The 11,730-nt window shown below is 47.7% G+C and overlaps 1 protein-coding gene across 1 annotated transcript; it reads left to right on the forward strand.

Annotated features, from left to right (window-relative positions):
* Nucleotides 1–1,478: 1,478 nt before the first annotated feature.
* MYCGRDRAFT_107644 (uncharacterized protein) lies at nt 1,479–3,898 on the forward strand (the record flags this gene model as incomplete). The annotated part of the gene is made up of 6 exons (XM_003856625.1): nt 1,479–1,489; nt 1,671–1,743; nt 1,809–1,874; nt 1,938–2,086; nt 2,141–2,266; nt 2,317–3,898. The coding sequence occupies 6 exons, from the start codon at nt 1,479–1,481 to the stop codon at nt 3,896–3,898; spliced, it is 2,007 nt and encodes a 668-aa protein (XP_003856673.1).
* Nucleotides 3,899–11,730: the final 7,832 nt, after the last annotated feature.

Here is an 11,730-nt window from a genome sequence, read left to right on the forward strand (position 1 = left end):
GAGGACAAGGAGTCCACGGAGATGTTGGCCAAATTTGGAGCGAAAGGCCGAAGAACGCGACAAAATCTGGAAGGCTAGAAGCAATCACTTCGAATGGCGTATTTGCGCCCAACGGACGAGGCAAACTACCAACCAAGGATGCTTGACCAGCAAACCACGGAAATGACGAGTGTGCAACAAGCGATCCTTTATTTGACCTTTTTTTCCGAAATTTGTCGGACTTTCTTGCAGCGAATTAGCGAAGCATGCATCATCGAATCGGAAGCCTATTAGGGGTTCCCTCTATACCACGGGTCGAATCTGTCCGTCCACTGGGTCGGACGGACTGGGATTGCTGAGATTTTTTCTGGAGTTTTGAGGAAGTGTACCCCTGGGACTTCAATGGATGGCCGAGATTTGGGCCGTGGGCAAGGAGTTTGGGATTCTGTTTTTTCAACGAAGATGAGGCAGGCGTCTTTGAGAGAGGTGAAAGCGGGAGCATGTGATGAGGAGCAGTATCGAGAGAGTAGGAGGTTGACGCGTGTATATAGAAAAGTCGTTGGGGGAGAGTGCGTCTTGGGTCGACGAGGACAAGGAAGAGGTTGAGAATGAGAATGCAATCGATGCTACGGCACCGTTCTGAAAAGCTTTTCTCCATCCGATCGCCGTTCACACGATACTGCGTGCAACATGTGAGATTCCCTACCGAGTCTGATGTCGCAGTGGGCGCGTAAGACGATCAAGTGCACAAGGTGCTGCTCTTGCTGTCAATCAGTAATCAATGATCCATTACCGGTCCGTGGCAGAAGCGGATTAGAAATCAAGACCCAGCTGCTCTTCGCGTCCTGCGAGTCTTCATCAGAAAGAAGTAGTCGGACGGGGCGTATAAGAGATTCTCCGGTCACCGCTATATCATTCTCCCACCCCCACGAGCATATGAGCATCCCGCTGTTCATCCGATGCTAGAGCCTTGCTACAGGCATGGATGGTATCAAGCAGTGACGTGACGTTCTCATCACGACTTCATAAAGTTCTCTGCCCCGCGCTGGAAAAGAACGCCCCCACGTTACGACGAAAAACTTCCCAGGTCGAACGGTTGCATTTTGTTACAGCGAGGTACCATTTGGCAAAGTCGTTGCATTGTCGCGACTGTAACGTGCTCGCGAAGCATTTCCTCCGAACCACAGCGATCCTCAGTCCTGCTTCCGACGCTCGCACGAAACACCACCACTACCACGAGTCACCGCAGAGAGCGAGAGCCACACAACACGACTTTCAACGAGCACCAACATCACCAATACCGATTCGACTGCTCCACAACATCTCCCAACGCGCCCATCGCACCAATCGCACGCGATCACCCTCATCGCCATTGACGCCTTAAGTCGCACCGCATACCGCCATTGTCGAGTCCGACGATCGAGCTTCGAGTCCACGCCCCGACGATTGGACAGTGACAGGAAAGCAGGGACAAGGAAGGAAGAGAAGAGTGGCGAAAGATGGGACTTCTGTACGTTGACTCTATACCCAACCCTCGTTCGATCCGCATGCGTGGATTTGTGCAGATGAGGTGGAGTGGGCTTTGCATGTAGCTTCCCGTTGCTGCTTGCTTGGATTGCTTGATCGCACATGCACGACGTTCGCGGGACGAATGTGGAAAGGACATGAGGAGCTAATACGGATCTTTGCAGTGCGGTGGGAACGCCGCTCGACTGGCCTGAGGCGAAGAAAGTTGCTGGACATGTGCGGGAATGGGGCATTGAGGTATGCATGGCTGTGACACGGGTGGGTTTTTGGAGAGGACAATTGCTGATGTGTTGGATCTGCAGCAACTACTAGCGATATGGAATCGAGCGAAGGGAAAGGAGAGCGACGCGTTGTTATGGGGTGATGAGGTATGGTAAGCCAGTTCGCGATATACAAAGGAGAGGTGGATTGCTGATTGCATGAGGGGATAGATCGAGTACCTCGTTGTTGCATTCGACGACGAGAAGAGAGAAGTCAAGCTTTCGTTAAGACAGGCGGATATCCTGGCCGCGCTGGCGAGTGATGCCGAGTTGATCAAGCAGGGCGGTGGAGTTCCGGACTTGAAGGTTGGAGATGAGAAGTATGATTGAAACGTTTGTTGGTACGAGGATGTGGTGACTGATTGTTGCGACAGGCCTGGGAGAAATGCTCCGACTTTTCATCCTGAGTTCGGTCGATTCATGCTCGAAGCCACGCCTGGGAAACCTTGGGGCATTGGGTTCAAGGATTTGCTTGATGTCGAGCAGGATATGAAGTGGAGGTGAGTTGAACGATCTCGTTCTTTCAAGGGCCAGAACTGATACTGTCCAGACGCAAGCTCGCCAAAGATCACATCTACGACAACGAGTTCCCAATTACACTTACGACATTCCCGCTGCTCGGAGACCGGAAGTCCATCACACCTTTCTTCCCACCCGGTGGATCGAAGCTACGATCGCAATTCGTTCCTGATGAGATTGCAAACCCTCACATTCGATTCCCAACACTGGCGGCGAACATTCGGTGGCGACGAGGGAGGAAGGTGGAACTGAATGTGCCGGTCTTTCACGATGTCAACACTGCAAAGCCGTGGAAGGATCCGACTGTGAATTACGACCTCCACGACTGGCCAGAAGACGACGACGTGAGGAATGGCGCAGCCAAGGACGACCACATCTACATGGACGCGATGGCCTTTGGCATGGGTTCATGTTGCCTGCAAATCACCTTTCAAGCGAAGAACATCGATGAGGGTCGGACTATGTACGACCAACTTTCACCTCTAGGCCCCATACTTCTCGCTCTGACGGCTGCTACACCAATCTACAAGGGCTTCCTGGCGGAAACGGATGTCCGATGGAACCAGATCAGCCGCGCGGTCGATGATCGCACACCCGAGGAGATGGGCGAGAAGCCTCTCAAGAACGATCGTTGGAAGATTCCCAAATCAAGATACGCCAGCAACAGCACATACATCTCACAAGATTCTCGCCTTCGTCCGGAGTACCTCGACCCGGATCTAGTGGTGGACGAAGATCTCAAAGCTCGTCTTGTCGCAGGAGGAATGGACGACATCCTCGCGACGCACTTCGCCCACCTCTTCATCCGAGATCCCATTGTCGTCTTCGCCGAAGACCTCGAATCCCTCGACCTCACCAAGACCGACCACTTCGAAAACCTCCAATCAACCAACTGGCAACACATGCGCTTCAAACCGCCTCCACCAGGCGATGACATCGGCTGGCGCGTCGAAGTCCGACCGATGGAGATTCAAATCACCGACTTTGAAAACGCCGCCTTCTCCGTCTTCGTCGTGCTCATCACGCGAGCCATCCTCTCTCTCAACCTCAACTTCTACATCCCCATCCCCCTCACGACAGAAAACATGGAAACAGCCCATCGTCGCGACGCCGTCAACAAGGATAAGTTCTGGTTCCGCAAGAACCCATTCCCTCAGCGTGGATCGCGGACGAACGGCAGTGCTAGTATGCCGGCTTCTAATAACGCCACTCCTCTCCCTTCTCGCCCTCCATCGCCTGGTCCGGTGGAAGACGAATACGCCCAATTCTCCGTCGACGAAGTCATCAACGGAACCCAAGACGACGCGGCGCACTCCTTTCCCGGGTTGATCCCACTCGTGGAACTGTACCTCGACTCCCTGAACGTGGATGTCGAAACGCGATGTGCGTTGGCGCGGTATCTCGCGTTGATCCGTGGTCGCGCGGACGGCAGTTTGTGGACGGCGGCGAGGTGGATTCGGGAGTTTGTTGCGAAGCATGAGGAGTACAAAGGGGACAGTGTGGTTGGAGATGGGATCGTTTATGATTTGATCAAGACTGTGGAGGGCGTGGCGAGGAATGAGGGCGAGGATGGTGTTGGAGAGGAGATGTTGGGGAAGTGGAATCGGTCGTAGATGGAGGGAGGTGATGGAGGATGTGTGCTTGGAGAGAGTATAGATGTAGATGAAGTTAAATAAATATAATTTACGAGGTAATATCGAACTTCCCTATAGATAAGACCTACTTTTTACTCTCTATTTTCTATATTAAGACGTAACTCGAGAGTACATCGGCTCTATTAGGAAGCCGACTAACGTTACCTCCCGGAGGTAGGATTAAAATTTAACTTTAAAATCCGCTAGAAGAAAAACAAGAACTCGCCGAGGAGGGGTACTAACCCCGAGGCATTTATAAGTTATAGGAAGTAGAGAGAGAAGTAAGGGAAGCCGACCTTTATTTCGCCCCGGTATTTAATACTCGGGAGAATCTATCCGAATTACTTTTCCTCCGGTCTACCTATCTACCCTCCTAAATTATAAAAGAATTTGTCCTTCGGGTAGGAAGGACTAGGAGAGGGTTAAAGAACAACGATAAGATCGGGGATAGAGGCTTCGATACCGGTACCTTCTACCCTCCCCGATCTATCCTATTCTTACTCTATAAAGGGACGGGATTGCTAAGACTCCACAAACTCTAATTCGGATTTACTCGAATCTTAAGGTTTAGGACCGCTAAACTTTATATACAACTATATAACACTAATATACTATAAACGGCGACATACCGTCGTTCCCGTTATTACTACCACTGTTACGGAGGGAACAGTGGACAGGATCAGGGAGTGATCAAAGGTATAGACTCATTGCTTGTTGTCTAGACTAAGAGGTAACTAGGGAGGAAAGCTGTATAGGCAAGCAGCAACGGGACGGAAAGGGAGCGGGATAAGGTAAGCAAGGAAGTGTAGGGACGAGCGGAGCGGGGAGCGGAGGGCGATCCGTAACAACCGCGATCGTAGCAACATTTTAAGCTACTAATCTTATCGTTACTATTAAGGGCGGGTGTACAATCGCTACTCGAACTTTCCGTTTACCTATAGGAAGAGACGTAGCCGAAATTTAACTATTAGCCGTCCGACAGCTCTACTATACTGCCCTCTAACGACGATAGTAGCTAAGGACCTTCTTAAATATAGGAACAACCCTCTTAAGAGCCCTTTAAATTATAGGAACTATCTTAGTAGTATATACAACCGGATCCGAGCTCTAATATACTAGAGCTAGAGCTAGAGCTGCCGACGGATACACAGATTATTGCCCTATGTAATAAGGACCCTACTAAGGACGCTATATTTGGCAGAAGCGATAGTAACATAAATACTAGACGTGTTATAAGATCCTCGAATATTATCGTAGAGTTAGAGCTACTAGCCGCTCTAACGCCGGCACTAAGGTAGAAGCTAGCTCTAGCGTCGGCACTAACTTAGAAGCGTATATCTTTTGCGCCTACTCTAGAGCCTATAACGGAGGATACCCCTATACTAAAGAAGGGCGGAACTACTACTAAAATAGTAGGCAAGAAGGCTACTAAGGGCAAGGGCAGTACTACCGGTAGTGTTAATAAGAGACAGGAGCTAAGGAAGGCTCCTTAGCCGAAGAAGGCTCGTAAGTAGTCGTTAGGGCGTAAGGAGTCGTCGGCGCTAACAACGCCTAAACCGGCGATTTAGCTACTAGCCCTCCCTGCTCTAATAGCACTACTACCCTCGTCTAACATACATAGTAAGCTCTAGGATTTATCTATCGATGTAGCTAACTAAGCTCGTTTAAAAATTAGGTTAATCGGACAACTATAGCGATATCTAGCCGCCTATAAAGGATGTTAATAGTTAGTAGTTATAGGATTCGATAACATTAGCGACTCTAACGCCCTTAAAGCGCCTTAAAACCTCTAAACCGGTCGACGAGCCCTTATTAGTCCTCGTGCGCTACACGGTAGCCTTTAATAAGAGGCAATTAGCGGACCCCTTTAATTATATATATACTAGTAATTACTAGGCTGTCGACGACCTAATAGTTAAGGCTAAGAGACTAGCCGAGAAACACGCATAAGAGTAAGGCATATAATATTACTTACTATTAAGGAAGGCCCTTATAACGGCTAAGAAGTATGCTCGGTTATCTTACATCCTCCCTAAGGACGTTACAACTATAGACTTAGGGTAGTAGGCTATATAGATAGCACCGCTAATCGAGCACTTTAAGGGCTACGAGATAATTATTACTATCGCGGAGGTATAGAGTAATAAACGTAGCAGAGAGCCGGTTATTACAGAGTCGTCTAACGGTTTAATAGTACTCGAATCTAATTAAGAGCAAGCCCCTTCCTTATAATAGCGTAAGGGAAGGAAGTTAGCGAACGATAAGACTATAGATATATTTAAGACGACTATTGCAACGTTTAGGAAGTGCTTAGAGTCTATTAAGTGTAAGGACAAGCAGTATAGCAACAGCAAGAGCAAGCTTATAATAGGATGTTACATTAATAGCCGTAGTAAGTACTATAGCGTCCTTAGAGCACACGTTAACGAGTAGAAGGCTATAGTGCTTACTAGCACTACTGTCGTTTAGTCTATGCCGGACGACATTATTAAGAAGGTTATTAAGATAGATAAGGATACTTACTGTAGCAAGAAGCGTCCTGTTGTAGAGTCTGCGGCAACACTAGCTCTAGCGACGGCTCTAGCAATGCTAATGCTAACATAGTATCCGCTATAGTATTAACTACCGGCTCTGCTAACGCTACTAATCGATACCGCACCGCGGAGTAGTCCTCTACCTACCCGCTATTCTACGGCTATAGAAGAGACGCATACGGTAGCTACGTACTACAAATAGCTTATACGTAAGTACGAGGTTATAGCGGTAGCGTTAACTAACGCTACAATCGCACTTACTAGCGACTTCTAGAACATAGGCATAGTAAAGCGTAAGCCGGACGCCGAGCTAGCTAAGTACGTGCCTTAGACTAGCGTCCGTCGTATACTATAGTCGAAGAAGAACATTAAGGCCTTCCTAAAGAGTATAGACAATAGTAGTAACAAGGTTTCTAGCGGACTCGCTGCGTCCAAGTATGTGCACGAGGTAGAGCTAGTAAGCTAATAGATTAGCCCGTTTCTAGGCTACCTAATAGGTAGGCGTTTTAGCCGATTAGAAAGAGCGGTTGAATCTGGCTTTGAATGTCGCGGGTTCAATTCCTTCTCTTTTTGCCCCGTCGAATCGTACTGTCCCAACCTTTATAGATTGCGACGGTACGACGGGGCAAAAAGAGAAGGAATTGAACCCGCGACCTTTCGATTACGACGGTTGCGACGTTGCGACAATGCGACAATGCGACGATGCGACAATGCGACAATGCGACAATGCGACGATGCGACAATGCAATGCCTCTTTTTTTCTTCTGCCGCAGAAGCACGGTAAGGGAGCTTACCTTGCCCGAGGTAACAATGCGACATTGCGACGGTGCGAGAATACGACGATGCGAGAATGCGAGAATGCGACGATGCGAGGGACCAATTAAAAGTGAGCTTTGATGGACCCCTCTTTTTGTTAGGAAAACCAATCAAAACAGACCTTTGAAAGATCCCTGTCGGTGGAAGAAGACGGCTGCAGTCTTTCATAAAATGGCACTCGTACCTCGTGCAATAATAGTAAGTAAGATAGAGCTCGTCGACAGCGGTGTTGTTACTAAGGAATTCGAGCGTTCGAGCGTACGAAGTAGATACAGATAGATCGTTGCTTTAGCACAACCCTTTAAGGCTAGATCTTAATATCTAGCCGGTCGATTTCCTTAGTATTAGAAAGGGTCTTTCCTTAATAATGTCTCTTACGCCTCGTAAAGAAATAGTGTTAATATGTTACCTCCTTGTCGTATTATCGTTGTGTAAAGGAGTTATAGTTATTCTAAAGTTTTAGAATCTAGCCGGTGCGTTAAGAAGTCCCCCTCGCAGATTCGAAATTCTACGCCGCACCTCGTTTCTTAACGACTATACGTCGCCGCGAGCTAGTTGTTTTTTTATATTAAACCGTAGATAGTACTACATACGCCTATATATGCCTTTTAATAGTCCGGTGTCGTTATTAATGCGCGGTATAGAGGTAAACATTTAAAAATACTACCGCCGCTAGTCGGAGTTAAATCCGACGCTAGCGTACAATCCCTACCTCTCTATCTCGGCGTTATTTAGAAATGTTTTATAGACGATACTACGACGAATATACTATCGATTTCTACGATTTCGAGTTCTATACTAAATTCGGCGCGCAAGCTCTTATATAAAAAAAGAACGAGTGTCGTACGGGTAGTAGCTGTCGAGTAACAATTATAGAAGATTTCTACGAAGCGACGACGCTAGAGTTCTTAGAATTCGAGGATCCTTAAACTTTTAGTAGCTTCGAAAATCTGTACTAAAATTACACGCTTAATTGTTACGTAACGACTACGCGGTTAAACAGAGTAATTGTTTTTTTAAATAGTAGCTTATTAGCCGTTCTAAAAGATGCGCTATTTAATGCTATTAATTAACCTATGCTTTAGTGCGCGAATCGTGTACAAAGAGGTAATCGGGTGTATCCGGCGCTAGTAAATTTCTCCGCGGGGGTAAGATTCTAGGGCTTTAGCCTTACGTTTATAACGGTTCGCAAATTCTTAAAATTACTACTATTACTTTAACTAACATTATCGTAACAACTAAGATATATAAAAAAATAGGTAAGTATATAGGGCTCTAAGAGGGGATTGCGGGCTTTCGAATAAGCCTACGATAATAGGAATCGGTCCGTAGGTTAAAAAGTTGTAGCCTTATATAGCTACTTAAGAACATAGTAAGCTTTAAAGAGCTTTATATAGTCGATTTTTACGCTCTACTACTTATATGCTAGCCTTATAAACTCCTTAAACTCCGACTACTAGTCCTTACCGAGCCTACATTTAGGCATTATATGCTAGTGCTTACGAATCTAGTGCTTTAGAAGGTAGAAGGTCTTCTTAATAGGGTTGTAGTCCGGTAAATAGGGTAGAAGGAACATAAGCCTTACGCCCTGTTCGTTATAGAGCTGCTTAATAATAAGACGGTCGTAAGTTAAGCAGTTATCTATAATAATAACTAAGCGAGGGCCTAGAAACAGTGTGCAACGAGGCAGCACTTCTACTTATATTTATAAGATAAAATCCTCGCTCTTAACACTACCCTCCTTAATAAGCACACTAGGTAGATAGCTATTAATAGTATAGGCTAGAAGAATACTATATCTCTGTACGTAGTAGAGGTATTATTAATCTTTTGCTAGAAACCCCTTTAGCGCCTAACCTCTTCTTCTTAATGCTAGTTTATTACTCGTATATGTTTTATCGACATATACTAGCTAATTAGCCCTTAGCTCTTACACCTACGCCTTAAAGATAGCCCTTACGACGTTGTCTTGTTAAGTAGTAGTCCTTACGACTAGCTTATTAGTAAAGTCCTTACTATATAGACACACGTTAATCGTGTTTATATAGATAGCTAGTAAGAAACGCTCTAGTAGCAGCTCTTATAACTCCTTATACTAGTAGGTAGAGCGTTAAGTAAGGATATCTAGAAGGAAGTCTCGATAGTAAGGCTAAATTAACTATAGCCTACCTCCTTTATAAGGGAAGATAGTTCTAGTATCTCTAAATCGCTTAATCCGGACGTATATAGCGGTGCGAGAGCCCCTACTATCGTTTAGAAGGAGGTCGACGGTGTCTTATATAGTCTAACCGTATATAAGGCAATGCTTAATAAGGCTCTTATCTTGCCTACTTAGCTGAGTTATCTAAGGAGGTAGTAAGGTCGATAGCGGCGGAACGCGTTAGCGGATTTCGATAATTTCTAGTTTAGGTAATTCGGTGCGATAAGGGCTTTCGAATAAGGTGCTACCGATAATAAACGAACATATATTAGTAATGTAGTTATTAAGAAGCTGTATAGGGTAATCTCTTAGAGGTAGGTAGAATTAGAGTTTGTGGAGTCTTGGCAATCCCGTCCCTTTATAGAGTGAGAATAGGCGTCCTAAAGCCTCCTAGAGCTACCTAATATACTAAAAATCTAAGCCTTTAAGCAAAATAGAAGAAAAGTTATATACTAATATAGTAACTAAGAAAGGCCGCTCTCCTAAAAGATCTCGGTAGCCTTTTCGACCCCCCCTAACTATCCCGGCTATATAGTACGTATGCCGGTTAGTTCTAGCTAGGGGTAAGGCGCGGAGCGTTCAACTATATTTCCCAGGGCATCATCTACGACATCTGGGGAGCGGGGACACGACCCGCTGACGAGGACGCACCGCATCATCGCATCCATGCGCCCATCATCGCTATCAACAGCGAAGCCTTCACGTACTGGCCGAGTAATTTCGAGCTGGTCGAGTCGCTGGTCAAGGAAGCTCAGAGCGCACCACATCGATGTCCCGCCTGGCTACTCACGCTCCGCGGCACAGTCCACGTCTCACAGTCCGACTTCTCCCTCCTCTACCCGAACGTCTGTTCCTTCTTCTTGAAAATGGTCGCCAATCCGAGGCGAGCGCTGGATTTGAACATCAACGCCAGTCTCGAGTTCCTTAGCCACATCCTCCCCACCGAGCTCGCACAAGTCAACCGCGCGTACAAGAACGAGAACCTCCTCGAAGCGAACCTCAGTCCTCTCGAACGAATCCCATCCGCGTTCATGCATCGGCCGAAGAAGGAAAAGTACATCGCCGCGAAACTCCAGATTAAGCATGAGTGGCTGTACCGCCTCTCGCCGCAGATGTTTCGCTCGCTGAAGCGGCGTGATGCTAAGCGAAAAGGTCATGGTCCGGAAGCTGGCGATGAAGTATGGCTGCATATGAAGCCTGATTGGCAGACGATTGAGGACTACCTCGGCCGCTTTCCCGACATGAGCGCGGAAGCAAAAGAGGAAATCCGAGAAAAGTTCCCCGAGTCACACGAGGAAGCAGAAGTCGACGATCCCGTACAACCAGCAAAACCTCCCAGCGGGCACGATGCAGCTTTCACGCAGGAGGGCAAGGAAGAGAAGCCAAGTTGAAAGCCCCTTCAATCCAAATCCATCGGATCACCCGCTTCAACCTCAACCTCACCCACAACCCCACTTCCACCACCCCCATCCTTCCCAAAAACCTCATCCTCATCATCCACATCCATCGGATCCCAATTCCCATCCCTCTCCTCCGGACTCACGAGCGTCGCCTTCCAACACCTCTCCAACACCTCATTACTCTCATCCCAAGGACACCATTCCCTCAACACCTTCCACACCTCCCCCGCCGTCCTCCGTCTCGCCTCCCACTTCTCGACGCCCTCATCCCTCCACAACGCATCGTAGTTTGTGTAATGATGCCGCACGTGCGCGACAACCATGGACGTGTAGCGCCGGGAATTGTTGAATTTTGAGTCGGAGAGGTTGTAGGTGAAGGATTTGGCGATGATGGTGTCGAGGAGGGGTTCGAGGGCGGATGGAGGGAGGCGGGGGAAGAGGTCGAGGAGGGGCCCGCGGTTCCATTCGCGTTTGCGGTGGTAGAGCTCTGTTGGGGTGAGGTTGGAGAGGTCCGGGAGTGGCGAGACGGGAATACCCATGAGATGCGCTGGGTGGATCGATGATACTGCGAGTCTGCGGGCGGAAATTGATGTTTTTTTGGGATATCGATGTTGTGGAGGAGAAGGTTGCGTTGGAAGCTGAGATGCGAGGTGAAGTGCAGGTGTCGAAGCGGGCCGGGGTCTGGTCCGGCTTCCTCGTTGGCTTGGCAAGATCATCGTCGACGGGTGCAGAAGTGATCGAACAAAGTGTGAATGCTGGTCGACTCGTAGGTATCTGACTGCGCTATGCTGATGATTCAAAATGCTACCACTCAGGTCAAAGGTATCCAACGCCGGCTTCCGCGATCTATCGTCCAAATTC

Source organism: Zymoseptoria tritici, chromosome 1, assembly GCF_000219625.1.
Source record: "Zymoseptoria tritici IPO323 chromosome 1, whole genome shotgun sequence".
Taxonomy (NCBI): domain Eukaryota; kingdom Fungi; phylum Ascomycota; class Dothideomycetes; order Mycosphaerellales; family Mycosphaerellaceae; genus Zymoseptoria; species Zymoseptoria tritici.